At 48.4% G+C, this 27,108-nt stretch overlaps 6 protein-coding genes across 8 annotated transcripts; 3 read left to right on the top strand and 3 right to left on the bottom strand.

Moving 5' to 3' along the window:
• The first annotated feature begins 1,131 nt into the window (after window positions 1-1,131).
• On the top strand, window positions 1,132-5,335 carry LOC6602392 (E3 ubiquitin-protein ligase rnf146). Of its 2 annotated transcripts, none has more exons than XM_026992661.1 (4): window positions 1,132-1,362; window positions 1,437-1,564; window positions 2,023-2,176; window positions 2,871-5,335. In XM_026992661.1, exons 1-4 carry the CDS (start codon window positions 1,152-1,154, stop codon window positions 3,680-3,682), a joined length of 1,305 nt encoding a protein of 434 aa, XP_026848462.1. In that variant the 5' UTR covers window positions 1,132-1,151; the 3' UTR covers window positions 3,683-5,335. The 2 variants fall into 2 exon arrangements, with proteins under 2 accessions (XP_026848462.1, XP_026848463.1); XM_026992662.1 differs by lacking the exon at window positions 2,871-5,335 and adding an exon at window positions 2,287-2,863.
• Window positions 5,336-7,587: 2,252 nt separating this feature from the next.
• On the top strand, window positions 7,588-16,736 carry LOC6602391 (mitogen-activated protein kinase kinase kinase 13-A). 2 transcript variants are annotated; one of them, XM_002027407.2, is made up of 8 exons: window positions 7,588-7,738; window positions 8,944-9,173; window positions 12,315-12,803; window positions 12,873-13,064; window positions 13,150-13,803; window positions 13,875-14,031; window positions 14,091-15,010; window positions 15,073-16,736. In XM_002027407.2, the coding sequence occupies exons 2-8, from the start codon at window positions 9,019-9,021 to the stop codon at window positions 15,500-15,502; spliced, it is 2,997 nt and encodes a 998-aa protein (XP_002027443.2). In that variant the 5' UTR covers window positions 7,588-7,738; window positions 8,944-9,018; the 3' UTR covers window positions 15,503-16,736. The 2 variants fall into 2 exon arrangements, with proteins under 2 accessions (XP_002027443.2, XP_026848453.1); XM_026992652.1 differs by lacking the exons at window positions 7,588-7,738; window positions 8,944-9,173 and adding an exon at window positions 10,169-10,867.
• Window positions 16,737-16,772: 36 nt separating this feature from the next.
• Window positions 16,773-20,039, bottom strand: LOC6602389. Its single transcript, XM_026992653.1, has 2 exons — window positions 19,927-20,039; window positions 16,773-19,864 (listed from the first exon to the last, which is right to left on the bottom strand). Exons 1-2 carry the CDS (start codon window positions 20,037-20,039, stop codon window positions 16,993-16,995), a joined length of 2,985 nt encoding a protein of 994 aa, XP_026848454.1. The 3' UTR covers window positions 16,773-16,992.
• Window positions 20,040-20,153: 114 nt separating this feature from the next.
• Window positions 20,154-21,214, bottom strand: LOC6602361 (histone chaperone asf1). The gene has a single exon (XM_002027404.2). The coding sequence runs from the start codon at window positions 20,979-20,981 to the stop codon at window positions 20,313-20,315; it is 669 nt and encodes a 222-aa protein (XP_002027440.1). The 5' UTR covers window positions 20,982-21,214; the 3' UTR covers window positions 20,154-20,312.
• A 135-nt stretch (window positions 21,215-21,349) lies between these two features.
• LOC6602360 (trafficking protein particle complex subunit 8) lies at window positions 21,350-26,114 on the top strand. Its single transcript, XM_002027403.2, has 7 exons — window positions 21,350-21,555; window positions 21,645-21,806; window positions 21,879-23,043; window positions 23,103-23,565; window positions 23,626-24,541; window positions 24,612-25,037; window positions 25,100-26,114. The coding sequence occupies exons 1-7, from the start codon at window positions 21,390-21,392 to the stop codon at window positions 25,753-25,755; spliced, it is 3,954 nt and encodes a 1,317-aa protein (XP_002027439.1). The 5' UTR covers window positions 21,350-21,389; the 3' UTR covers window positions 25,756-26,114.
• Window positions 26,026-27,025, bottom strand: LOC6602359 (glycosylphosphatidylinositol anchor biosynthesis protein 11). Its single transcript, XM_002027402.2, has one exon. It carries the CDS (start codon window positions 26,988-26,990, stop codon window positions 26,280-26,282), a length of 711 nt encoding a protein of 236 aa, XP_002027438.1. The 5' UTR covers window positions 26,991-27,025; the 3' UTR covers window positions 26,026-26,279.
• Between the last annotated feature and the right edge of the window lie 83 nt (window positions 27,026-27,108).

The following is a 27,108-nucleotide window of genomic DNA, read 5'->3' as shown; positions in this document are numbered from 1 at the left end:
GAAATGTAACGTTTTTTTTTTTTGTATTAAAAACTGTGGTGCATGATTTGTGCATGAACAGTGAGCAAGTGAGCAGCTGAGTGAGCAAGTCAGCAACTGAGCAATCTAAGTGAGTAAGTGAGCAATCTGAGTGAGTTGACTCACTTACTAAAAAAGAACAAGTGAACATGTTCACCAAAAGAGCAATGTTTACCCAATACTAGTTAATATGCATCAGTGATGAGAGTCCTTAATTGCGTGTGCGATTTTTACACTGCCGCGGATTTCCTATCGATATCGGACTTTTAAACTAAACAAAATTATGGAAAACGATACGAAAATGGACGAAGACACTTAACCCTCATAAGTATTTATTTTTTATTTCCCTTTATAGAGTTTGTGGGAGTTATTTCTCACACCATGAAAACCATTGATTTTCTCCTCCCATATCTCCAGCAGTGTCCTTGTGGAATCGCGGGCTTACAAAAATGTCTTATCTAAAGATACAATTAGTTTAAAGTAGATATTTTTCTTTGAGCAAGTTTTTGTTTTTATTAGTGGCACAGAAGTGGAAATATGTTGAGTTAAGGGAAAAGTGCAGACGCTCATGCGTTCAAAATGGACGCAACTTTTTGCCACCACTAGGCCCCTATGCTAAAAAAAAGATGTAAAAATAAATACAGCTAGACGCAAAGACGCTTGCCGCAGACCAAGTTTATACTGGCTATTAGTCCACATAGTATATAAAAGCCTACCAGCGCCGAAGACCTGGGAGCGTACGCAGCAAAATCTGTATTTCTTTGTATAAACTGACACATACATATTCACTGTGTGGTTAGTGGTATGGGTCAGCAAAATGTATGCGGAGCGAGCAATATTCTGGGCACGGGCATTCCTGGGCACGGAAGTACCAACAAAGATTTTGAAATAAGGCGCCGTTAAGTTGCGTTTATCGCACACAAGTATCGAACCCTTCAAAAAGTATCACTCAAATATATTACAACCACACCAAATATATCGATATATTAGTATATCAATTGGACATCCCTAGTAGCCTACCATTTTTTGTTTCACTTTTTTGTTGTTGAGAAAAAAAAAAAAAACGAAGACATACGTCCGAGACGTTCCCTTCGTTTTTTTGTATTGTTAAATAAGTTTTAGTTGTTAACGAAATGTCGAATTATAACGAAGATATAAATAACGAAGTCATCGTGATTTCCTCAGACGAAGAAGAGGAATTGGTGTACTTGGAGACCATTGATCTCACCCGCGACATGCCGTCCACTTCGGCTGCTGCTGCCGCCCGTGACGCCAATGGCATTGTTGGCGCTGCTCGCCAGACAGGACCCTCTCCTGTGGCCACCGCCACCAACGGGGAAACGGGTAAGCCCCTTCAACCCAGGCAACCGTCAATCGTGTGTGCACCCGCTGTATGCCTTTTTTTTTTCTTCTTGTAGGTCCTCCCGCATTTGATGGAGCATCGGGCACAGAGAGCGCTCCATTGGAATGCGCCGTCTGCCTCCAGACTTGCATCCATCCAGCTCGTCTCCCTTGCGGCCACATTTTTTGTTTCCTTTGCATAAAGGTGCGTAGTACCCGCCCCGCGAAATGCGGAAGCCTCTCCGCCGCCACTTGCCTATGCGAAGCGCGTCGTCAAATCGAGTTTTGAATATTCGCCGTTGGTGAGCGAGTATTGTGGAGCACGTAGGCAGGTTCAAGGCTGTTCTGAGCCCTTTGGTGCCTGCTGGCAGCTCGATTGATTAGCATTGCCACCAGTTGCCAGTTGCCAGTCGCCTGTTACCAGGTGGCACAATCGTGCCCACAGCACAGATACATGTTTCCATTGGTTTCCGGCTGAAAACTTGTCCAATTTCAAATTTTGATCAACCAGTTTGGGCCTTGGACAAGTATTTCAATTAGCACTTGAATGCATTTTCCAGTTGGCTGCTGGGAGAGCTTGCAACTGGATCCAACGGCAGTGGCTTGCGTGGAGGGGGAGACGGCATTTATCTAACGAAATGTATCCCTTGTCTCTTTTTGCAGGGAGTTGCTTACAAGAATCGTCGTTGTGCCATGTGCCGACGCGAGATCCCCACCGAATTTCTGGATAACCCAACCCTAGTGAATGGCATCGAGGACATTTGGGCCACCCGCGCCACTGAGGATGGCTATCAATGGTACTACGAGGGACGCAACGGTAAGTATAGCATGCATAATTTCTGGTGTCGGGCGCCCCGCATTTCCCAGACGATAACTCATCAGCCCAGACCAAAAAGCACTCACCCCTCACCACTCACCACAATTTAGAGGTCTGGTGGGCCTACGATAGGCGAACTAACGAAGAGATCGAAGAGGGCTTTGAGAAATACGAGACCTATAAGATGAATAATCCCCAGGAGGAGGTACCATCGCCGCCGTCGCCGTTGCAGTCCCTAGAACCAGAACGGCATGGCAATGGTTGGCGCCGTGTCAATATTTCGAATGATCCTGATGAAATCGAATACCTGTACGTATCCGGTGGCGGCCGTGAGCCGCAGAGCAGCGCCGCTAGAGAGAATCATCACCCCAGTCGTTTAATGGTAATGATTTGTGGGTTTGTGTGTAGCATCGACTTTTGTAAAATGCGCCAGATTCATCCGTACCCATTCAAGACTCGAGTCATTCAGAGGCGCCGTTTCGGGGACCCACCACCTGCAAACTACCAAGGCGTGGCCGGGATTCCCATGCACCCCGCTTCCAACTAACCACAATCCGAAATTCCATCCCTCAGCCCCCATCCACCGCCGCCCATCCCCACATCCAAAATAACCAAAGAACACGAAACAAACTGTGATTAACGATCCAAACGAGGTCGAACTCCAAAAACATTCTTGTCGTAAATATATCTTCAGGTTGGTGGCAATACGATTACCGCACCAGCCAGGACATTGAGGAGGCCTTCAAGAAGGGCGAAAAATCCTGCTCCATACTCGTGGCCGGCTATGTTTACGTGGTCGATCTGGAGCAGCTAGTGCAACAGCGTCAGAACGAGCCCACTCGTTGCCGCCGTGTGAAAAGGGATTTGGCCACCATACCCAAGAAAGGAGTGGCCGGTCTCCGGATCGAGGGCAACCAGGTGACCAGCGATACTGTGTTCAGCCGACCAGCACCCAATCCACCGACGACAAATACAGCAGCAGCAGCTGCGTCTAGTTTCATTTCCACAATTGCCGCCACAGACGCTGCCATCCGGATTGCCAGCGACATCATTGGCTCCACGCTGGCCCATGCGGATGAGCTGACGCGGGGACTGGCGGCCAGCAACATCAGCGAGGATGCCAGCAGCAGCAGCGGTGAGCAAATCATGTCAAACAATCTACAGGACTCTGAAACAGCAGCAGCACCAGGAGCAGTTGCACATACATCGCGCTCGCTTGCCTCCTCACACTCCAGCTCTATTCAAGATCTCCTGTTCAGCGCCACCGAGGATCTGTTGAACACCCAGCAGGTGATAGCCAGCAACCAGCACACCATCGATCTTTTCGAGCAGGCCTTGAACGATTTCCAAGCCAGACTTACCTTGCACACCTTTGCGGACTCCAGTGATGACGATGATGACGAGAATGGGGATGCGGAAGGGCCGAATGTTGTTCCCGTGGAGGGGGAATCGAGGGATTTGGAGGCGAGCGAGTCGCAGCCAAACGGCAAACACGAGGGACTATAAACATAAATCCAAAAACACACACAATATATCCCTCACCCCACTCCTCCCATACACTTAACAAAAAGAAATGTTCCTCGTAGTAGATTTCCACTAAACAGTGAAAGGAATGTTAACTAGAGAAATGCAGCGCGTACCTGACTATATATATAGCAGATATATAACATATATATATATCGAGAGCAGAACAGAACAGAACAGAATATGTCAACAGGGTAAACTACACATCACACAAAACATATATTCCTTTCAATCAGATAGTATATCTGGGGTATATCTCAAAAGGGGGTTTCGATGCGTTTATTGGGAAACAGCTGAGCATCCGAATGCCTAGCCAAACTAATTTACACACAAAAACATTAAAAAACATACAAAGCCAAAACACACAGATAAACAGACACACAATATATATGTACTTCCCAAAAAACGCTCAACTACCCATAAAAAAGCATAAAAAAACCATACCATTCCGTTGTTATTAATATAAAATATTATCCCGTAAAGAGTTGAATATAATTACTCCTCCTTTGTCGAGCGGAAAGAAAGTAGTAACCACCAAGAAAGCTATGTAGTAGTGAGAACGACAATATATACGTGAGAGTATCGGGTTATACTCGTACTCGATTGGAGGATCCTTGGAAAGAGTGTCCCAAATTATAATAAGTCGACTTTAAGTGCGTTAAACAAAAAACAGTTCTGTGAGACTTAAATATAATGATTATGCATTAAGTTATCATTAAAAGCATGAAACGAGATCTGACAAGCCAGAGAACCTACATATATATTGTACATATATATAGTTCAATGGCAATTATTATTCCCCCGGTATTAATTAATAATCTCAATTTTGTGACTACTATTTTATAGATTCGTTTACGATTTGTACCCCGCCATTACTTCTAACAGCGAAATGTGTATTCGTTGCTTCCCTAATATCTACGATATACCTAAAGCTCTACTGAAAATCGTATCTCGATTCCGACTTCGAACCACCCCCCAATCCCGGTAATATCAAGAAAACAATTATTATTATCTGTAATGATCATCCAGGGAATGGGAACCACAAACACCATCGCTTCGAATGCCTATTCATTGCCAATAAATCTCCTTTAGCTTCCTTCGCTGTAAGGATAACGCTTTCGCCACCACCAAACTGATCTTAAAACCATATCATTTGCATGACACTTTTACCATCTAGTCTAAATGATATTATTTCCCTATCAACTGTTGGCAGCTCTAAAAGAGAAGCCATACGTACTTAATAAACTAAATTAGCTTTTCAACAATAATAAATGGTATAACAAAAGGAAACAACAAAACACACAGAAATGCCTGGCAGACAGACGCATTCTGAACATCAGCAGCACTCGCTGTTTATTAACAGCACGACGTAGCATTTATTCCATAATATTTTGAATTTAAATATTGTATAACTAATGCATTCAGTATTTAAAAGATTGTGACCCCCTACACCGAGGAACGTTGAAGAGAAAGAAATGGCTTAATGAAAGCTAAATCCTGTCAAACAGAAACAGATACGTTTACATCAAATGCAGATGTAAAAGATGATATTGTTTAAATCCTAAGGCATTTTGAATGTGGTTTATGTTTGGAAGTAGAGAAGCAAATAAAAGAAAGATGGAACTACATGTAGTATTCAATCAAGTGTACTTACCTAACATATCCCCATTGTTTTTTATAATCGGGAGATATAAACCTGTAAGTATACGATAGAACGATGTTTATTGTGTCCATCTTTCAACATGAGCCGAGTTTATGATTTATGCGCCAGGAGTGGTGTCTCTCTCTCTCTCTCTTTCTCTGTCTGTTTTGTGTATCGGTCTTCGTAAAAGGGACGACCTGATTTGTTGGTCAATTTTGCTCGCAGTTTATATTTATAAAGAGACAGAGAGGAGCCACGACCGCTAGTTATGTATGTTCGAATGTCAAGCCGTTTTATCTCGCTCCATTCCGCACACTGCACGAGGAAGAGTGTGTGAGGGAGGGACAAAGAATGAGTAAGCGCGTGGAAAGGGTAGCGTAGCCACTGCAATTTCATTTATTCCTTCTTGCTATACAAATTATGGGATCATTATCCAGATCCAGATTCAGCAGTCCTTCTGCGTTTTGGGGACTTGGGGACGGACACTTGTAACAGTGTGACATCACAGGAGTCTGGGTACAAAATTGTGTTACTCTAGCTATAGTCTCTGCGATCTAGGCGGTTGTCGGGACGAACGGATGGACGGAAGACAGACATGGCCGCTGCTGATGCTGATCAAGAATACTTGTATATACTATGTGTGTCTGGGTCTTCAACACATCCACTGCCAACACAAAACTAATACATACATGCATATATCCCCAAACTCGTCGAGTACCGGGTATAACAACAAAGGCAAAATCATATCCTTGTATGTATCAAACTTATACAATTAAGTTGAAAACGATCGCTTAAAGATATCATCCTAAATAATGATCCCCCTCCAAACAGCACTCGATAAAGGCAACGAAATCCTATCGCATTTCCCTTTTGTGGCACTGATTGACGGGAATGGGACCTGGAACCTGGAACCTGGAACTGGGAACCGTGGAACTCTGGACCCTGGACCCTGGACCCTGTCCGTCTACGAATACCTTAACCCAATGACTCATGCGCAATGGACCAAATGAAAATGCCTGAAAGGCACGCAGGCGGCATAACAAATTACTGGACCTGTTGTTTGTGGTGCTCTTTTTGAACCAACAAGATGGTTGTATGTACCTCTTTAGGGCCATAGACGGGGGGTGGGGGTACAGGCGTTGTTGCTCTAACAAGGGACCGGAGTGGGGGCAGGCATTGGGATCGTGGCTGTCCCATAAATATGGTCTGCAGTGCGAACAGAACCACTCTCTTTGCTTTGTGTCCATGAGTCATCTTTGTTTACATAGAAATTATGCTACCTGCTGCATCATGTTCTTATGTTCTTTCTACCTGTTGTGCAGTGTAAGGGGATCGCCCAGATTTCCGCTCGACTCTTTTATAACAATACTTTGATGACAGAATGACTCTTATCAGCCAACAGAATCATTATGAAAAGGTATAATATGATCCTCCAAAAATAAAACTGTCGCCGGGGGAAATTCAATCACGTATTAAAAAATAATGAGTTTTTCCAGTGTAAAAGAGTTAAAAACTTTATTATTTGAACAACTATTAGGTACAAAGCTACATTGGAGCTAATGTAACTGAGGCCTTAAAATCAATAAAATTATTATTATTATTGATTGATGAATAGATAATAGGCTTTAAAGCCCGGAACCCATATTTGATGTCTCCAGCTCTTATAGTCTCCGAGATTGAGGTAATAAAAAAAACGGATCGCCAGGATTTGTATGCATACATATACATACATACATATGTACGTACATATACACAAATGTGCGTACGCTTAAAGCCTTAAAGTAAATACTATCTTGACTTCGAAGTACTATCATCATCGGTCTCTGTCGCGTTTTGTTTACCATTTCTCGCATTGACGCCAAAAGCTTCGTTGTTGTCGCCGCAGCTGCATAAGCTTTTTGGCCTGCAAACATGATCGGACATGTTTGGATCGAAGCTTTTTGGAGCCAGCTCCAGTTTCCCATGCCAACAACAGACAGCCGAAGTACCTTGCAAGTGCTTTGGTGGTTGGCCATGGCTCTGCTCTCTTCTTCGTGCTCTCTCTCTCTCTCTCTCTCTCTCTGTCCGTCTCTCTGGGCACACACATGCGCAGTGCAACCTGCGCTCCAAACTGGTTTTGAGGGAGGAAATCGGCTTAGCTCACGGCGGTACATACCAATTTTGTGGTGCTGTGCGCTGTGCTCTCTCCGCGGCGGTCTCGGTTTCGGCCTAAAGCCAGCTTCGGCCACTTTTTTTGTAGTTGATTTGTATCTACCTTTGGTGCGGACGGTTGGGTCGGAATAACGCGTTCTCCGTTTCGTTATCTAAAGCGCAACTGGGCTCCCCCAGAAACCAGTCTTTAATTTTTTTATTTCAAGCAAAAATCAATTAAAATTACCCACAAAGACCAAATAAATGTAAGCAAATGAATGGAGAATACAATTTCCATGGGGAAAATGGCTTGAAAACTTGTGCGAAACTGTGAAAATGTGCAAATAAAAAATTGTATATTGATTTTCTCTGAAAGAGGGAACACAACGAAGAAGAGGAAGCAGCAACAGCACAAAGCTGCGCTGTAAGGTTTCCAACGTGTGTCCGTGTGGGTGTGTGCCATGTGTGTGTGTGTGTGTGTGCGAGAGAGTCGGAGAGGAGTACAGAAATAGAGAAAAAAGTGTATTGGTGTGTGTGGCAAAATGTCATTTTTTTTGTTATGTTCTAGCTTTAGCCAAGTTTAAAAAAAAAACCCCCACAAAACCAAGAACCAGCAGCACCAAAAGCACGGCAAAGGCAAAAAGCAGAAGAAGTGGATTTACACATGTACATACAAGCATACGAACATGTGAATGTATGTGCACACACAGGCATGCAGAAATACTCGATGGTGTATGTGCAAGTGTGTTCTTTTTTGTAATTTGCCTTTTAAAGGCATCATAAAAATAGCTCAGACTGCACTTTGAAAGTGAAAGAAATACCGTATGTATACACATGTACAATTGGACGTTATGCGGAATGTGAAATTGACAAATGTAATTATTGAACTGAAAGGTGGCCGACTCTTCCTTCTTCTTCTTCTTCTTCTTCATCGCTGTTCATGCGAACAAAATCTCACGCTTTCTTTGCTGCTTTGACTTTATGGCTTGCGAGGTACCGTGCTAAGGGTGCAAAGGGTAACAGGCAAAAGGAAGCATTCAAAATCATAGATATGGAGTCTTGATCAGGATGATAAAAATGGACAGATAAAAATACATGAAAGTACATAGCGTAACTAATTTTAATGGGATGAGTGAGATACTACCAAATACTCTTGTAGATATGTAGAAATGAGATGAAATCTATATAGAGGGTATCTTTTAGTAGACTACAACAAGCTTACTTGAATTTGCGTGGGCTCTCCCCGTGACGACAAGGAACAAACGACTTTGACCGCTCGCCCTCTCTCTCGCTCTCGTACGCAGGGCACATCCTGCGCATTTTGCCGTTTGACGTCGTCTCTTATTGATTTTGTGTGCTTTGGCGTTGTTCATTGATAAAAGATTACAGGTTAATGCGCGAGCGCGCGAATTTGTGTGGAGTTCACCGAGGTTCTGAAACCTTTGATACCAAATCACTTGACCTTCCGCAGATAAACCCCCCCACCAAACAGCCAAGCATGTCGTAAGGAGTCCACAGACCACTCTAAAACTCTCTCTCACGGACAATGCAACCATTTAGCGACAGTCTGAGCAAGAGTCGCGATGATTTGGTCAGTGTCGCCGCCGCTACCGCCTCCCGGCAGCAATTGTACGGCCGGAGGCGACACCACGGCAGTAGTCCCAACCTGTCGCTGGATCAAACGGATAACCTGCGAAGAAGGTAAGTTTCGCACGATTTACAAAAAAAAAAATACTTGCATTTATTTTAAATCATTTTATAAGAAAATTCCGTCAGATCGTGCTCAAGTGCGAGGTAATCGACCTTCAGCGTACGTACACTGAGAAAAAAAACTCTAGCGCTTCGGGTAGATTCCGAAAGCGGGCTCGGAAATATTCAACAGGTCGCTCGATCAGTTTCCCAAAAACATTTTAATTGATTTATTTCAATATCAAATAAGAACAATACTAAGTTCGGGGGCCGAAGCTTTAGATACCCTTGCGAATCGATTGTTTCCATTTAATCTTATTGAGCTATGCTATTTTATATAAAAAATGGCAAATACGCTTAACTATTGACACGACACATCAGGATACCCACCTGAAAGGATATAAAAAACTTAATTAGATATTAATCAGCTGTCTAGATACCAAATTAGGGAAATAGCTTCCTGGTTTTCCGTAGAATAGGCTGGGTTCAATGATTTCAGATGGAAATCTATGCAAAAATAGCACCCAAAATAAAGGAATAGTAATGGCTTTCAACAAACACGTGCTATTAATAAATTGTGGTGAAATGATAAAAAGCAAACGTACTCAAAGAGAGAAAACCGATCTTTGCCGACGCGCGACTAAAACTTCCTTGTTACACAAAGCATCACATAGATACACACATGCAAACACCTGCCTGTGCGGATCATGTCGCGCTGCTACAAAAACTGGTTTCGAGTGTGACCAGAGAGCACATCGGCATAGAAAAGGGGCCGCACAGATTGCAGCCGACTGCAGGCATTAGCGAATTTGGTCACTTTGACAACAACAAAAGGCCGTGATAACAAAAGATGAGAGACCGACCGACCGCGAGGGAGAAAGAGAGTTGTTCGAGCCCAGAGAGCACAACATCCGAAAGCTACGCTGATAATAGGGAGCTTTGGGGCCATGCTCCAACGCTACCGCTCACCATTTAGTTGGCAAAAATCAATCGTTTCTGACGGTTGTCGCAAAAATCGTGAGCCTGCCTTAATGTGTGCTCGTTCGTGTGCGTGAGCGTGTGTGTGCTGCTTATCGCCAAATCAGTTGACAGTCTATTGTGTCGTCTCCTTTTTTTTGTGGTTGTTGTGACGCAGTATTTTGAAATTACGTGAAATTATTACAGTTTCTTAAACAATCCACGTGCACTACAACACATAGCCTGCGAAAGTGGCTAGCGCTGTGCTCTTGCTCTTGTAATTAACACAGACACCCAACAACAAAATCTTACCAACTTACCTTGACGTCATTTCATTTTTTTTGGCGACAAAAAAATAGCAGCAACTCGGCCAGCCTGTGTGTGTGTGTGTGTGTGTGTGTTGTGCGGTGGCTGCTTGTGCTTGGCACGAACGAAACGATCAAGAGTTACTGTAACGCCGCCCCGAACGCTGCCGCTGCTGTGCGTAAAAAAAAACTGCTGCCAGCGAAAAGCAAGCGTAAAAATTTGCATTAATGCAGCGCCGTCGACGTCGTCGCCGTTGTGTATGAATGAATGAGATTCTTAGTGCTCGACAACTAATTACAAAAACAAACACAATTGGCCGTGGAAATTGAAATTAAGTGAGGAAGAGAGGGAAAGGGAAAGCAAAGCACATTCACCATGGTCTATTATATATCATTCTTTGGCCACAACGAGCCGCCGGACAAGATTATCACAAACGAAAAGAGGTAAGCCACATTAAACTGAGTCACACCACACTGCAGCCAGCCAAACCATTTACCGTTATGTGCGTTGCACTCTCGCTGACCTGTGCAAAAAAAAACACGAAACGAATGACGCGGGTAAGAAGAACGCAGCATGCCGCCAAATTTCCGCGTTCTATGAACTACGACGCGTCACAGGCAAAGGTCAAAACGTGCTGTGCGGCTTGGCGGCTTATTTATGTACATATATACTTTCGAGGCTTAATTAATACTTTTCACAAATTCATAAATAAACACAATGCTCGTATAAAAGGTTTTTGACACTTGTTATGCGTGCGGCTGCCCTCTGGGCGCTTGCGAGAGTGAGATGACTATAGGTATGGTCAGCCACCAAATAAATCTGCAAAGAACGGTAGATTCTTTGATTGGGTGTGTGGGTAACTGGTGATTTGCCTGTTCGTCGGTCCCGTGAGAGACTTTCTACGCGTCGGTCGTTCGGTGGTTGTTGTTGCGATAAATGTTTTTCCACCTGCGGCTGCTGTCGCTACTCTCTGCTGCCCGTTCTGCCCCCCCCCAGAGTCTACTTCTCCTGTGTTTGCTTATCTTATCGCACCACAAAGCAAATACGAATTCCAAGCACGGCAACAGGAAGGCTTTTGCGTGTATGTGTGTTTCCAGTTTCCAGAACTGAAATAAAGGCGAGGGGTGGGTGGGGCGATCGCTTCACTAATATTTATTTGCACGGCTTTTTATCAATTATTCGCTCTTTTTTCTGCACGTTCACTGTGTCGGCCACACGAAAACAACAGAGTGGAACAATAGATTTTCGAATGCCGAAGCTTTGAATACCCTTGGAGATCGTCAGATTTATAACAATCATAAAACAATTGTGATATATTTTGTCGTTCACATGGCATATGGCATACATATATCGTATAGTGATCAAATGTCCGATTATCAGCTATATAAAGTCGGACATCCTGCTTCTTCGGCTGACGCAATAAAAAGTACCCTCTGCAAGGGTACAAAAAATTATTGCGACGTGTGTAAACATGAAAACAAAACCCGAAACAACAGTTTGATTATCACGCAATGGATATATGTACATATGTATTAGTATTAGTATTTTCGCTTAGCAACGTTCGCTTTTTATGGAAATCGAAGATACGCCGGATAATATTGGATCAGATCATTAGAATGGAAGGGAACACCATCCCCATTGTTATTTGTTTGTAGGAGGTAAATAGTTAGGGCGGGGGAATCACATTTATTTATAGAAATTGGTAGATAGTACAGGGGTTGTAGATCGGGTGGGTTGGCGTTGGCACAATGTTCCTTATCGCATTTGAAAACATAACACTTAAATATCGATAAGTAAATAGCGGGAATTGCAGGCAGTAGGGAAATAGTGATTCTTTAACATGTTTACTTACCAATCTTAATGGTATTTTGTTTCCTTTGGTTTCTGCAGCATGGCCTGTCTGCAGGATGAGTTCGGACACCTAGGACTGGCGGCGACAGATCTACCCTTCAAGTCACCCGATCTCGACTCTCCGCCGCATCTGCAGCATCACACCAACTACGGGGAGATCACGGACAGCAGTGCAGAGAACACGTGTCAACAGCGCTGGCCCCACAACATTGGCGGGGCGGCGGCAGCGTTCGGGCATCCGGACAAGCCCATAGGATGGATGTATGGGCTGCTGGGTTGCATGAAGCCTGTGCTCTCGTTCATCGGCAAGAGCGGCGTGATCGAGGTGAAGAGTCAGCGGAGCGAAGACTGGGAAATACCCTTCGAGTCCATCACGGATCTCGAGTGGTTGGGCAGTGGGGCACAAGGCGCCGTATTCAGTGGCAAGCTGAAGAACGAGATTGTGGCCGTGAAGAAGGTGAAGGAGCTGAAGGAAACGGACATCAAGCATCTGCGGAAGCTGGACCATGAGAACATCATCAAGTTCAAGTGAGTTTGCTGGCAGCAGTGTAAGCTTTACGAGTGTAATTCCATCTAAACGATCGATCCATCTTGCAGAGGAGTATGCACTCAGTCGCCGGTATTCTGCATCATCATGGAGTTCTGTCCGTACGGTCCGCTGCAGAATATACTCAAGGAGGAGCAGGTTATGTTGCCGTCCCGCTTGGTCTCGTGGGCCAAGCAAATTGCCCAGGGAATGCAGTATCTGCATTCCCACAAGATCATACACAGAGATCTGAAGAGTCCCAAGTGAGTGCACCCAATCCAGCAGTAGATTTCCTCCATATAGATTCGGATTTAACGTATCCTGTTCTGTGGGGGATAATCCTTTCAGCATACTGATTAGTACAAATGAGGTGGTCAAGATTAGCGACTTTGGGACGAGTCGCGAGTGGAACGAGATTAGCACCAAGATGAGCTTCGCGGGCACCGTGGCCTGGATGGCTCCCGAGGTGATACGGAATGAGCCCTGCTCGGAGAAGGTGGACATTTGGTCGTACGGCGTTGTGCTCTGGGAAATGCTTACCTGCGAGATACCCTACAAGGATGTCGACTCCTCGGCCATCATCTGGGGTGTGGGCAACAATTCGCTCAAGCTTCTCGTACCCAGCACCTGTCCGGAGGGCTTTAAGCTGCTGGTGAAGCTCTGTTGGAAGAGCAAGCCCAGAAATCGTCCCTCATTCCGGCAGATTCTGTCGCACCTGGACATTGCCGGACCGGAGTTGCTTCGCAAGACGGAGAAGCAGTACTTTGAGACGCAAAAGTCGTGGAAGGAGGAGGTGCGCTCCCACCTGAAGGAGATCACCCAGAACGGCACCAGCATACACAAGTACGAGCAGGATCTGATCAAGCGGCGCACAGCCGAGTGGCGACACGCCCAGGACATACGCATGGTTTACGAGGACAAGCTGCAGAAGACGAACCAGCTGTTCGTTGAGCTCAGCGAATGCATGACCCAGCTGCAGGAGAAGGAGAAGGAAATTGCCGAGTAAGTGCTATCTTCTGCTCTCCTAAGACAGATTCGAACCCCTTTTGTTGACTTTTGAAATCACTTTTCAGGCGTGAACGGAAGCTGCCTGGAAACGGATATAAGCCCTCGCGGCGCTTTGGCAATACATTCAAAAAGATGCAACACTACCGCCGACGACTGAACGGTCCGCCGGCCGCCATCCAGCAGCAGACTTCCACCACACCAGATCCAGAGACCACGCCGGAGGTGAGCAATCCATATTTTGTTCGTTAGTAATGGTAATAATACAATTTTTTTGACCGTAGTCCCCTATAAAGTGCGTGCTGTATGCCCAGCTGGACGGAAACTGCCAGCCAAAGTCGTATTTGGGCAACATCATTCCTGGCGGTGGCGGATGCGGAGGCAGCAGCATGGCAAACAAGAACAAGAAGCGCGGCCATCGACGCAATGGCTCTGACTCGCTAGGAGCGCCACCCAAGTACAGCCCGACGCGCGATCGTCGCTACCAGAGCGAGCCGGAGAATCGAAAGGTACAGCTGGTGGAGCAACATACACAGACCGACGCCATGGATGTCAGTGAAACGGACATTAGTCCCAGCGCCGATCTGCCCCGCACTCAGCCGATTGATGTGCCACCCCCGAACCATCGCCAGCTGCCGCTTCAATTGCAACGAGTCCAGAAAATGGCCAAGGCTCAGGCTCAGGCCCAGGCCTGCAGAGTAGGCTCCGTGAATCCCACTAGTCCGTCGAATGGCAATTCGTTGAGTACCAGCGAGCTGACGTACCAGGATGCCTGCTCTAGTCCGGACCAGCTGATGAACGACGATGTGATGAACAGCAACGAGCGCCTGGACATCACCGACTGTTGCAGCGACAATGAGAATCTCGATCGATTGGGTCGCAAAGTCATCGAGTTCATCAACGAGAACCGCCTCTCCATTCAGTCCAACACGAACTCGAACTCAAACACTGAGAACGGGAACGGAGGAGGAGTAGGTTCGCCGCTGGAGGATCACAGGGAAGCTGGCAACAGTCCGTGCCTGAGTCGGTGCAGCAGCACGCAGAGCAAGCGAAGGAAGCAGCCGCAGGGAGACAATCCCAATGGGCCCAATGGCCCCTCCTCGATCGGGGGCAATGCCAATGGCGGGGAGGCCAATGCTCAGGATAGCTGGTCTGATGAGGAGGGCGAGACCACGGACTGCAAGTACGCCTTGCGGAGACGAAGGTGAGTGGGATATATGCGCAAGCCAAGATCCAAGATTTCATCTGTGACATTTCTCATTTCAGCATTGGTCGCCTGCCCATTGCCCGAGGCATGCGTCCGCGGCGCAGCTACAAGGCACCGATGTCCCAGAAGATTGCCATACACCACAAACGCAATGTGGTCATTGTCTCCGACGAGGAGGAGAATACCTCCGAGTACAGTCACTCGCCGTCCAGCCAGCACTCGACGCTGGAGAGCAATACGGATATAGCGTCGGCCATGAAGCAAACCCAAAACACATCCACCTCCACAAACAGCTGCAGCGAGCCCGAGGAAGGCGACGACGATTCGAGCAGCTCCAGCGACGACGATGATGAGGTGGATCTGGATTTTGATCAGGCCAAAGCCAAAGCCAAAGCCAAGGGTTCCACACTACCCATGGGGGCGGTGCGCAGCAGCGACATTATATCCATACCCACATTCGAGGCTGATGGCGCCGTCAACATGGTCTAACCTAGTACGATATGTTCTAGCCTAAGCGAGAAAACTCCTAAACATAACCAGTTGTACACGGTCGCTGTACAACAACTATCTCTACTATATATATACTCAACCGGGAAATCGCCCCCCACTTTTAATGGTATTATCTATGTTCACGTCCAGATCCGTCTATCTATCTATCATCTATCTCTCTCTCTATAATTTATTTGTATGTGTATGTTGTGCCCGTGTGTGCGTTGATCGCTTCGGAATGCACGTCCCACACTCGAAACCAAACAGAAAATTTCTACGGGGTCAGGGGCAATCTTTTCTTCGTGTCGTATTCGTATCGCATGCACTTCCTATGTTGCTGAATATATAATTTTTTTTTTTGCATTAGTCCTAGTTGATATTTGACCTTTGAGAGAGCTGCCTTTGTAATATATTTAAAAAATTACCTAATTGTATATGTATTTTAGATCCTAGGGCCTAGGCGTAGCATAGTTTTTTTTCTCGATCCCAAGAGCTTGAACCACAAAACGAAACCCAACAACAAAACCTACAAAGCAACAAAATAATTGAATCGGCCTCAGGCAAAAAATTACTTATATAGGAAACAGATGGATAGAAGGGCAAGGGAATTATGAAGACGAAAATAGTCAGGGATATTTTTTATATAAACGAAATTTGCTAAAGAACTCTCGAAAGAAGCATGTTTTTTTCGAAGCGATTTGTATAATTTTGTAGTCGCGCTTTTGGATGGTGGCAGCGAGGAGTTATCCAAAAGAATATCTTTCTTTCGATATGCACAAAATTCAAAGCTTCAGTGCCTTAAAATGCAAAATATAAAAGCAACAGAATAAGGGAAAAATAAAATACAATCTAAGAATATTGAATGAAAATCCTGGTAAAAATCTGACCGCGGCTATGACGCGGCCAATGAATGCTTTCCAGAAAATGGGAAAACCATTGATTAAAACTTGGCCTCGTGCTCTGTTCTGGACTGTTCTGTTTTCTGGAAAGCGTTCATCAGCTGCAAAACGAATTACAAATTTAAAAATAATACTATATACACTTAATATATATATTATATATATTCTACATATATATATTTATACACTAGTTGGATGTTTAGCTATCGTAAGATGCGTCGTCGTCCCACCCGGGCCGACATTTCTCTGCATTATGTAAATGTACTCAATATTAAGTTTAAATTTAACGACTCATACGAATTAGCAATAATAATAAATGGAAAACAAATAAGAAACGCTACAACAGAAGACTCTACAGTAAAAGAGAATCGTTTCTTAATAGATTTGACAGATAATGGGCTACCAATTGCTCCCGACAACCGCTCTGCCGTGTATTTTATTTTTGGATTCTCCGGCAGTCTCTTTTTGAATTTTTGCTTGAAAAACTGACCGCCTGTCGTTGGTTGGGCACTTGGCAGATATCTAAACACACTTGAAATTTGTATTACGCTGTAAATAATTTATAAACTGAATTATCAGCTGGCAGGAGTCCTACGCATTGCGGGCCAATAGATGCTCGAATCTCCTGCAGGGTGCCTCCAGACGAGTGCTCAGCGCATCCAAAGCCTTGACCTCCCGCGAGTCGATCATGTGGCAAACGACTTGCGACAATTTGCCAAATGGCAGCAGTCCGGCCGTGCCACACGACAGATCCAAGTGGCGGAAGCGATCAATGTTGCAGGTGCAGCCGTCGAAGACATAAAATCTCGATCCCGACTCGGAGCTGGTGTGCACTCTGAAGACCACATAGTTGCCCCAGGGCGTCATGGTGAGCACCCGATTGGCCGCCTGGAAGGAGGAGATGAGCAGACGCTTGAGGCTCTCCACAGTGCCGCTCTCCGACCCGGCCACAGCCAGCATATGGGCCTCCCGACAGAAGCCGGGAAACCTTGTCGCCTGAAACGCTTGCTTGCTGTTCGCTTCAGGTGGTTCCTGGCTCTTCCCTTTCCTGCCGATGCACCAGCAGGATTGCTGGCAAGTCTTCTGCTTAAACGTCTTGGCCTGGAACCGCGCCACCTTGAGGGGTTGATTGGGACACGACATCTTTCCATCTAGCTCGGAGTCGAACTCCGAGTTCTTCACTATGCCTTTACGGGTGGCCCTGATTTCCTCCAGGGACGACGCCAAATCTTTTGATGGTCCCGCAGAAGGCTTCATTATATCCCTTTTTGTGCTGGTTAGCTTGGAAGAGCTCTGAGGTCTTCCTGAAGCAGTGACGGACTGTTCTGCTGGCAGTACGGAGTGGTGCTCGGTCCTTTCAGGAGGTGCAGACCGCACGTCAGTCTGACAGCTACATGGCTTTTCCTTGGGTGCCAAGAAGTGCGGACATTCTCCTGAAGATGGGCGCTGGTCCTTCGCATCACTGGCTGGCTTGGCCTTCGGTGCAGAGAAGGTCTGAGTTTGTCCGGAAGCTAAACGCGAGTTCTCCCGGTCTCCCCCCTTCTGCTGGCTTTTCGGGACTGCGATGAATGATACTGATTTTGAGATTTTGAGCTCATTTTGCTCCTTTTTGGGCTTTTTCTTGTGGCCTACGTTACGGGCCTGCGTATCCTCGTCACCTTCGCTCTCTTCATCTTCGCACTCTTCAGCGCAGTCGAAATCTGGTTCATCGTCGTCGATGTTGTCCAGCAGCTCGAAGTTCTCGATGTCGCTGTTGTCCTCGGTGTGGCTGCAGAGGTCCTCCTCGTAGTCACTCAAGGCGGCCAGCACGTGACCGGAGCTGGTGGCGAGCTGGTTAAACAGGATCGTCTCGTTAATAGACTGCACCTCCGTGTCGTCGTCATCGGGCAGGGGGGCCAGGGCATAGCCCTTGGGGCATTCGGCCAGGTTCTTGATGCGCACCGCATGAAGGTGGTAGGGCGACGGCCGGTTGGACTCCTTCAGCAGCTGGTGGAACACACTGATCATGGTGAGGGGATCGCGGAACATGCGCACCGTGGACCAGGCTCCCTTGTCCTTCTCCACGGCCGTGTCGGCAATCGTGTGGCGGTACGCATCGAGCAGGTAGTAGAAGTCGCCTTTGGTCCACACGGCGTACATTTGGCTGTTGATCTGAAAGATGGCATTGCCGAACTCCTTCAGGGTCTCGCGGACGTGATGGTCAAATTCTGTCCCCACGACTCGCAGCACGCTCCGCCAGTTTCCCGCCCGGACATTGGGCAGCAGCTCCAGCTCCACCACAAACTGGCCCAGACGCAGCTGTGTGGGAAACTCGTCCAAGTTGATGGGCCGCTGCTCCTCTAGACGGTCGCCCCAGCAGCTACGACAGAGCTCGACGCCGTAGCAGATGAGGCGATCGAACATGGTGTGGTTCCAGGTGGCCGGATGGTCGATTTTGGAGGCCATAATGGCGCCCACCGCCACCATTATGCTGCTGCGACTGCGGAGAGGATCGGCCGTGTTGAGGGACAAGTGGAGATTCCCCTTCAGATAGGCGTAGTTGCTGTTGATCACCTCAAACTCCATGTCCCGCTGGACAGTGTCCCTCAGATAGAGGGTGCCGTCGGGCGTCACCAGGCGGACAACCACGAGCTCCCGCAGCGTGAACTCATCCTCTGGCGAGATGCCGCTGAGCTGGCTAACCAGATAGTAAACATTGTCGATGGTGTGCAGGCAGACGAGCATGGCCACGCCTTTCGCCTTGTCGCTGACCAGATCGTTCTTGCGTCTGCCCTGCACATCCAGCACGAAGAACACGTTGCGCCGCTTCCAGATGAGCAGGTGACCCATCTTTGTCAGCAGCAGGCAGTAGTGGCTAGTGCGGAAGAAGGTTTGCAGCACGTCGCGCAGGTTCTCGATAGTGTGGGGCAGCTGCGTTTCCATGGGCTGCCTCGGATCGCCCAGATAGCGCGACTCTAGGGCCAGGGTAAAGGTGTGACCCTCCAGGCTGAAATTGCGCTTGATGCGATTCTCAGCATCCGTGTAGATCTGCGGCCGGAGAAGTGGCGGGTTCATGCCGTCCTCCTTCCGCTCGGCAGTCGCCTCACTCCCCTCGGAGCTGGCCTCTAACAGATCAACGCCCTCCTGCAGCAGCATGTCAATCTTATCCGCCGTCCACTCCACTTCCGGCAGGACGTACACCAGGGCGAAGGCCTTCAGGTACGTGGCAAAGTTGCACGAATTGATCTCGTCGTGCTGGCTGCCCTTTAAGCTCCGGGGTCCTGCAATCTGCGACTCGGAGCAGACCATGCCCACGGCAACGCCTATGGAATCGGCCTCCACATCCACACGGTTCTTGCTGCGCAACGCACTGCACCTGCGCTTCTTGCATGACTTCCACAAATACTCGTTATAATAGGGCTTGTCCAGTGGATTGGCGGCATAATGATTGGGGCAGAGCGGATGTGCGTACCTGTTGAAATAGCTGAAAGGGAACGGGGTATCATTGGGGGGCGCCACGAGTGGCCCTGGTGTTGTGCCTCTCACCTGTTGCTGGTCGCCTGTTTCTTGCTCCAGATCGCCCGCAGCCGACTGGCGCCGGGAGTGGCGCAGGAGAAGGAGTAGGGAAGCCCCTGCTGATTCACTTTGGATTTTGACATACTTTTTTCGCTTTCTCATGGAAAATAATGGAAATCGAATGCTATATCGAACAACGAGACGTGACAGAGAAACAAACGGTTGCTAGTTCTTTACACAACAAAAAAAAGTCACAATTTAGATAAGGTAAGTAAATTTAATGTATACATATATATTTAATCATTTGCTTAATTAAGGGGTTGAGGTTGCGCGGGGGGAGTTTCCTTCAAGTCTGCGCCCACTCAAGTGTGTGTTTGTGTGTGTTGCAGTTGGACTGCCAGAAAGAATCTCTCCTCTCAACATTCCATTGCCAGTGAATTTGAGTTCTCGTTGAGGGCCTTAATGCCGTTCTCCATGGGCATGGCCAGGCTATTGTCATCATCCTGCTGCTGCTGAGCAGAGGTCTGGGCCGCCTGCGATGTGGATGGACCGTCGATCATCATATCATAGCTGTGTCCGTTGTTCTCTGGCACTCCATTGCCATTGCCGTTGGTGTGGCCGTAGTCCCAGTTGATCTTGAAGCGGGTGACGCGCGGCTTGCTGGCGAGTATGTTGCGCGTTAGCTTGTCGAACAGTGGCTTGGTTGGCGGATTCTCTCGCATCTCCTGTTCTCCATAGTCATTGTTCACGTAGTAACCGACGCGCACAAACTCCTGCCCGCGATACGAGCACGTTAACAGCACAATAGTGACGCCTACGGCATCCTGTTCCGGAATTTTGCTAACATCTGGCGGATCGGCCTGGAAGACGAATATGTGACGACCCTCGGGCACGGGGCCAACGTAGATGGTGTCCAATACCTGGTCATGCTCCTCGGACTCGGCCGAGCCCACGTAAATCATTTTCCATTCAAGATCCTCCTTCAGTTCCTCAATGCACTCGAATGTCAGCTCGAACTGGAAGGGATTGAAGAAGCTGCTGGGGTTGTCCAGCACCACAACATTCGTGATGTGCACCTTGGCCATGACTGTACTTTCGGGACTCTTCTCTTTCTTTGGGGGACTATGCGAGACTTTCTGACTTTTTTCAGATGCAGCAAGCGGTGGTTCTTTTGGATGGCGTGCGCTGATGAAATAGCTGGCGACACACGACGTATGTAATAAAGCGTGTTTAGACGAATACGTTAAGAATTTGAGTGTGAATAGTTTTTCGTTGTTAATCTTATGAATATTGCTTTTTGTGTACAATTTGGATGTGTAAAATTCTGCGGAATTGTGACAGCTGACAGCCTTTCCCGCGCTTCAGTGTGGCCGCTCTATGCTTAGAGTCGACTGGTTCCGGATCTGGATCAGCTGGTTCGATATATCGAAATAAAACGCTCCAAGGTGCGATTGGGTGCAATTTGGAGCAAAATAGTGACAATAAAATAAATAATGCTGCATTTGACGGGCCAGAATTACAATGCACGCGACATAATCAAGAACATCTTCTCACCGCTCATCGGCGTGCTGAGCAGCAGTCTGGCAGATGACATCTGCCATCGCAACAATCTTTCCTTTGTGGACCTCCTCCAGCCCTTCGCCAAACTGCCCAACGATGGTAAGAGGATTTGCGTTGGGGAGGGGGGTGTGGTTGTAAACAATATGAAATTTTGGAAAAATATTTTTGCCCTCGTTCCTGTATCGCAGCACACTTTCGCGATGTCTCTGGGACGAGCGTCTCTGTGCGGGGACTGCGGCTCAACTTTTGCGATGTGGACTGGCGGCCGCCGCAAACAGTCTTGGCCCGCCGAATGCTCAACGAATCGGTTACCAATGCCCACAATGACAAGACCAAGGTTGCTACAATAGGTGAGGACGCAGTGACAACACACCCAAAAGGCTTCGACACTTACTCCCCCTCCTCCCCTCTTACTCCCCCAGCGGACATTGACCTCGAGTTGCCGACGTCGGAGCCTTGGTTTGAACAATGGCGCGAGACGTTCTTGACTGTGCAATTCCCAGCGGAGCATGAGTTCACCCGCCACCTGCTCAGCTGCCTGCTGGTGCTGTCCAGTGCCGATCCCCAAATTGTAGAGACTGCGCACAAGCTGACCCAGCGGATCCAGCAAATGCAGCCCCAGAAGCTGCCCAAGTGGTTCCAGCCCAACGAAGTACTCAACAGCTATGTGGTGCTGCACGAGGCCAGCCAGGGGGATCTGTCCAAGGCCCAGCAGGGATTTGAGCTGCTCAAGTCAACCTTTGGCGACAGCAAGTGCTTCCTAGTGTCCATAAACTCGCTGGATGGCCAGGCTGCTGCAGAGGTGCAGGACTACTGGGCGTCCTACATCAAGAGGCAGCCAAAGAGCGATGCCACGCTGACCTCCACTGACCTGAGTGCCCCGAAATCCCCTCAGGAGGCGGTGTCGGTCATCAGCATGCCCTCCATGCAGATGTCCCAGCTGCTGGAGGGCGTCAATGCCCAGGAGAGCGACCTGACCATGCTGCATCCCCTGAGTCCAATGCAGGAGAGCGCCACCGAGGCCATCAACTCCAAGTTCAGCATTAGCAGCGAGAGCATTGCCTCTCAGACCATCAATCCCAATGTGTGGGCCAGCGATCTGGAGGCGGATGCACCGCACGGCGGCTGTCTCACCATGCGGGACGTTGACAACGTGCGACACTTTGTGCAGGACTATGCGGTGCGTGCCCTGATACCATACATCGAGCACCTGGTGGCCACTCTCAGCGAGGGTGTGACCAACAAGAAGGGAGTGAGCAAGTCCCTGCTGAGTGCCACGAAGCGTTGGTTCGTCACCAGCAAGCCGGGAGCAGGAGCAAACAATCAAAACGCAGTCATCTATACAAACGAATCCGCGGAGCTGCAAACGAGAAAGCTGGGCGATCTCTATTTTATGTTTGGACACTATAATCTGGCCTTTCAGGCCTACCACCAGGCCAAGAGGGACTTCAATGCGGACTCGGCCTGGCAATACTATGCGGGTGCCCTCGAAATGGCTGCCCTTTCCGCCTTCATGCTGGGCACAGCGCACCGCAAAACCTACGACTACATGGAGGATGCCATTGTCTGCTATCTGACCGTGTGCAAGTGGGTTTTCGTGTTCCCTTCGAAATCAAACCAATTTCTTATATGATTTTCGATTGCAGATTGCAGGCATTTGCCACACGGGCAACGCTGCTCAGCATGGAGTGCCTGAAGACAGCGCGTCTGTATAGCGACGTGGCCAAGCAGTTGATACGCATGACCAGCGAGGAGTCGGACCTTCGTTCCGCCCTGCTGCTTGAGCAGGCGGCCTACTGCTTTCTGGTGACCCAACCGGCCATGCACAGGAAGTATGCCTTTCACATTGTCCTGGCTGGGAATCGCTACTCTCGTGCCGGACAGCGAAAGCACGCGTATCGCTGCTACCGCCAGGCCTACCAGGTGTTCCAGAAGCGTGAGTGGAGCCTGGCCGAGGATCATATACAGTATACGGTGGCCAAACAGGCCTATATGCTGAAGCAGCTCGATGAGGCCAGTCGTTCCTTTGCCCACCTCTTGCGTCCTGGCAGCCTGCAGAGTTCCGCGCAGCAGAGCAGCTTCCTGAAGGAGTACATCCAGACGCAGAATGTGAGTGGGAATCAGCAGCGATCATCCCGATCCGATTTAGTGACAATTTGTGTATTCCAGGAGCTACTCAAACGTAGTCCAGAGGTGGGACTACTGCCGCATGCCTTGCCCCAGCTGGTGCAATCTTCGGTGCGCGTCTTGACCCTGGTTCAATCGCCCTCAGCTCAGGCGCCGCAGCTGCCAGCCACCAACATCGACATCAATTCCAATTTGACGGCAGATGAGTCCATTTGGAACAAGATTGAGGAGATGCTGGTGATCACGGCTGCCTCCAATAAGCCGTTTGTGTTTAAGCCCTCGAGATATTTGTATACCAAGCAGCAGCCGGCCCTGGAGACGCCCGTGGCTGTGCAGGGGGAGCCCATTGAGCTGGCAGTTACCCTTTCGAACAGTGTTCGCTGCAGCATAGCGCTCTCCGAGATCGATCTGCTCTGGAAACTCACCCTGGACAACGAGGAAGTGCTGTCGAATGCCTGCATTTACGAGGAGTCCGCAGACAGCGCCAGCAAAGCAGCCGTGCAAGTGGCCATCAAGACCAGCTGCGTGGCATCTTTTGAGCTGGCCGAACAGGCCGAGAAAACCGTTTACTTCAAGCTAACGCCGAAGCTTACCGGACGCCTCCTCATTCTGGGCGTTGTGTGCCGTGTGGCAGCCACGGCGGATCCCTCTGCCAGTCTGCTCGGCTCCTTGCAGTTTGAGACGCAAATGATCCGGCCTGCCACGGCCAAGCAATCCTCGCAGACTGTTCTGGACAACCGGTTGAGCCTCAAATTGGTCCCCCAATTGCCCGCCATGAGTGTTAGCTTCAGTCCGGTGCCCACCCAGCTGTTGGCTGGTGAGATTCTCCCCGTTTCCATTACTCTACGCAATCTGGGCATAGCCCCCATTGAGGAGATTTATCTGGGCTGTGACACGCCGCGCTGCTTGTCGCTGCAGTCAGAGCAGCACCACCAAATGCCGCTGGCCATGAAGAGCTGTACGTAAATTGAATGGAATCGAATGCCGTTTTGTATATTTACGATTAATGAGTACTGTTTTCTGTACAGCTTTACGTGATCTGTCCAATGATAAGCTCGTCAAGGACAAGGAAATCCGCGGGCAGCGTGTATTCCGGCTGCTTCAACGTCCTGGCCAGGCGGCCTTGGAGGCACAGCAGGGCCATACCATTTCCATGTGGCTGCAGGCACCCCACCAGGATGGACCCTTCACGCTGCGCTTGCTCTTCTACTATTCATTGCCAGTGGGTGCCAATTCCCCCATCAAGTATCGGCTGGTTCGTCACATCTGGCACCTGCAGGTGGAGAGCTGCCTGCAAGCGGACTCCACGTGCTTCGTGAGCAACGCAGTGACCAACGAACTGGGTCTGGAGCTGAACCTGCGGAATCAGCACGCAGCTCAGGCGACCGAAGTGTACGTCAACACGTTGTCCTTGTACTCCAAGGAATACGATCTGAATCCAGAGAAGTTGTACAGTAAGTGGGGGAAGGGGCTTAACAATGACACCTTCCTGATGGTTGACTTCCTTGTATTGCAGTTATGGACAGTATGGGAGTCAGTGCGGGACAGGCGGGTGGACAGTGCCTCAGGTCTTCCAAATTCTGCAGCCTGCAGTTCCGCCTGCAGGAGAAGGCCCAGAAGGAACACTTTAACGACATTCCCACGATTAAAACTCTGCTGCAGACCCGGCTCTCCCATTTGAAGATTATGCCTGCGCAGCATGCACAGCAGGTGGAGCAGCACATGCCGTCGCTGGACGATCCGCACAGCTTCCTCACCAACGAGGAGACCGTGTTCTTCAATACCAGCATCAGCACAGAGGAGTTCAACGCCAGCATTGCGGGGTATGTGCCCCACGCCACGATGGCTCTCAGCTGGAGTGCCATAGTGGCCAAGGAGGGCGGACCTCGGCTTGCCAGTGGCTTGCATTTCGTCAAGCTGTACAAACTCTACGAGACAAGCCACTGTCCAGCCACGGCGGCCGAGGCAATGCTTCGCAGGCGCCTGTCCTCGGACAATGCCCCCAACAAACATCGAGAGTTTCAGCTGCCTGAGGTGGCGCCCAGCAATGAGAAGGCCAGCGAGCCGCTGGCCGATGATGAGGACGAGGACTATTGGGAGCCCAATGAGAACTATGTGGGCCAACGTTGCCTGCTGGAGGACGAGAGCTTTGTGCTGGCTGCCAAGGGCTAAGATTTGTCCTACAATTTTCTCTAGTTTCTAACTCACGATGTGTTAAATATGTTTTGTGTCGGATCGTCTATGATGATCATGCTCTTACGAGAAACAGTTTTGTCTTCAATTTGTGGTTTATTTGTTGAAGGAGGTTACTGAGGCTTTAAACCGAAAGCATTTTCCATTCATTTTGTAATCCTTAAAATCAATATCGGAACGCTTCAGTTGGGGTTCGTTCGATCGATGGGCGGGAACGGAAGGGAACCTTTGTGTCTTTGTCGCTTGTGATTAAATTAATGATTTGTTAGTTTATTAGTTGATTGATTTAAAAAAGAATTCATTCATATTACACTCTAATAAAATGCTTAAACATGTAACATTAAAGTATGTTAATTGCTTTTTGGTAGTTCTTAAGCTGCTGACTAGAGAGAGATGATGACGTGTATCGGAATCAGATCAGTGTGTGGTTGTGGATGTCGGAGTTGTGGCAGCGCAACGTAATAATCTGGTGGCAGGATTAATAGCATTTATTGTTATTGTTTTTAAGCACGTTTTTTGGTCATGTACACGCGGGCCGTGGCATAAAGGACATGCGTACAGGCATAAATATTGCCCATGGCGCTGCCCAGCAGAGCTCCGATGATGTTTGGTATCGGATATACCTGCCAGTCGCGTCCCCAGTCCAGGGGGGCCACAACACTGCCAGCCCAGGCCCCCAGGATGCCACCCAGGGCATTGTACTTGAACAGATTCAGGGCCGTCTCCTCGCACTTGGTCACAAAGTCCGGTTTCTCGCAGAAGCACACTTGCAGGGCACCGCCGCCGCCCAAGAGGAACACCGTGGGCGACACCGTCAGCAGTGTCATCAGCAGGGAAAGGACAAAGGTCTCCTCGTAGTTGCCCAGTACCGGTGCACCAAAAATGATGCAGCTGAAGGCATACAGCAGCGTGCACAGGAACTGCAGCGTGAATCCTCCCGCGAGCTCGCGTGCCGTGAAATATGCCGCCTTCTTTTGCCGCTGCTTGACCGTCAGCACACCATCCTCAATGCGCCCATAGAAACGGGCCAGCACGACTTTCAGCAGCTCGCCGATGAAGACAATTGGAACCACCAGTGAGTCCCAGAAGTTGCCGAGATAGGCCCAGTTGCGGCGGTACTGCATGTATGTCATGCATATCAATATGGTGGCCAGGCTGAGGGACACATGGAAGAGCTGGTGCTTGGTCTTTTGCTGATCGAAACGCGAAACCATTGTTAAATGCAATCAAACACAACTTTTTACAACGAAACGAATATTTTTGCAGCTCCGAACTTCATTGTTGATATTATATCGATATATCGATATGGGTGATATTTTTGACTTTTGATAT

The sequence above is a fragment of the Drosophila persimilis genome, unplaced genomic scaffold, assembly GCF_003286085.1.
Source record: "Drosophila persimilis strain 14011-0111.01,24,50 unplaced genomic scaffold, DperRS2 tig00000780-arrow-arrow-pilon, whole genome shotgun sequence".
Classification (NCBI taxonomy): Eukaryota; Metazoa; Arthropoda; class Insecta; order Diptera; family Drosophilidae; genus Drosophila; species Drosophila persimilis.
The sequence above is the reverse complement of the archived record's forward strand: the minus strand, read 5'-3'. Positions and strand labels throughout refer to the sequence as shown.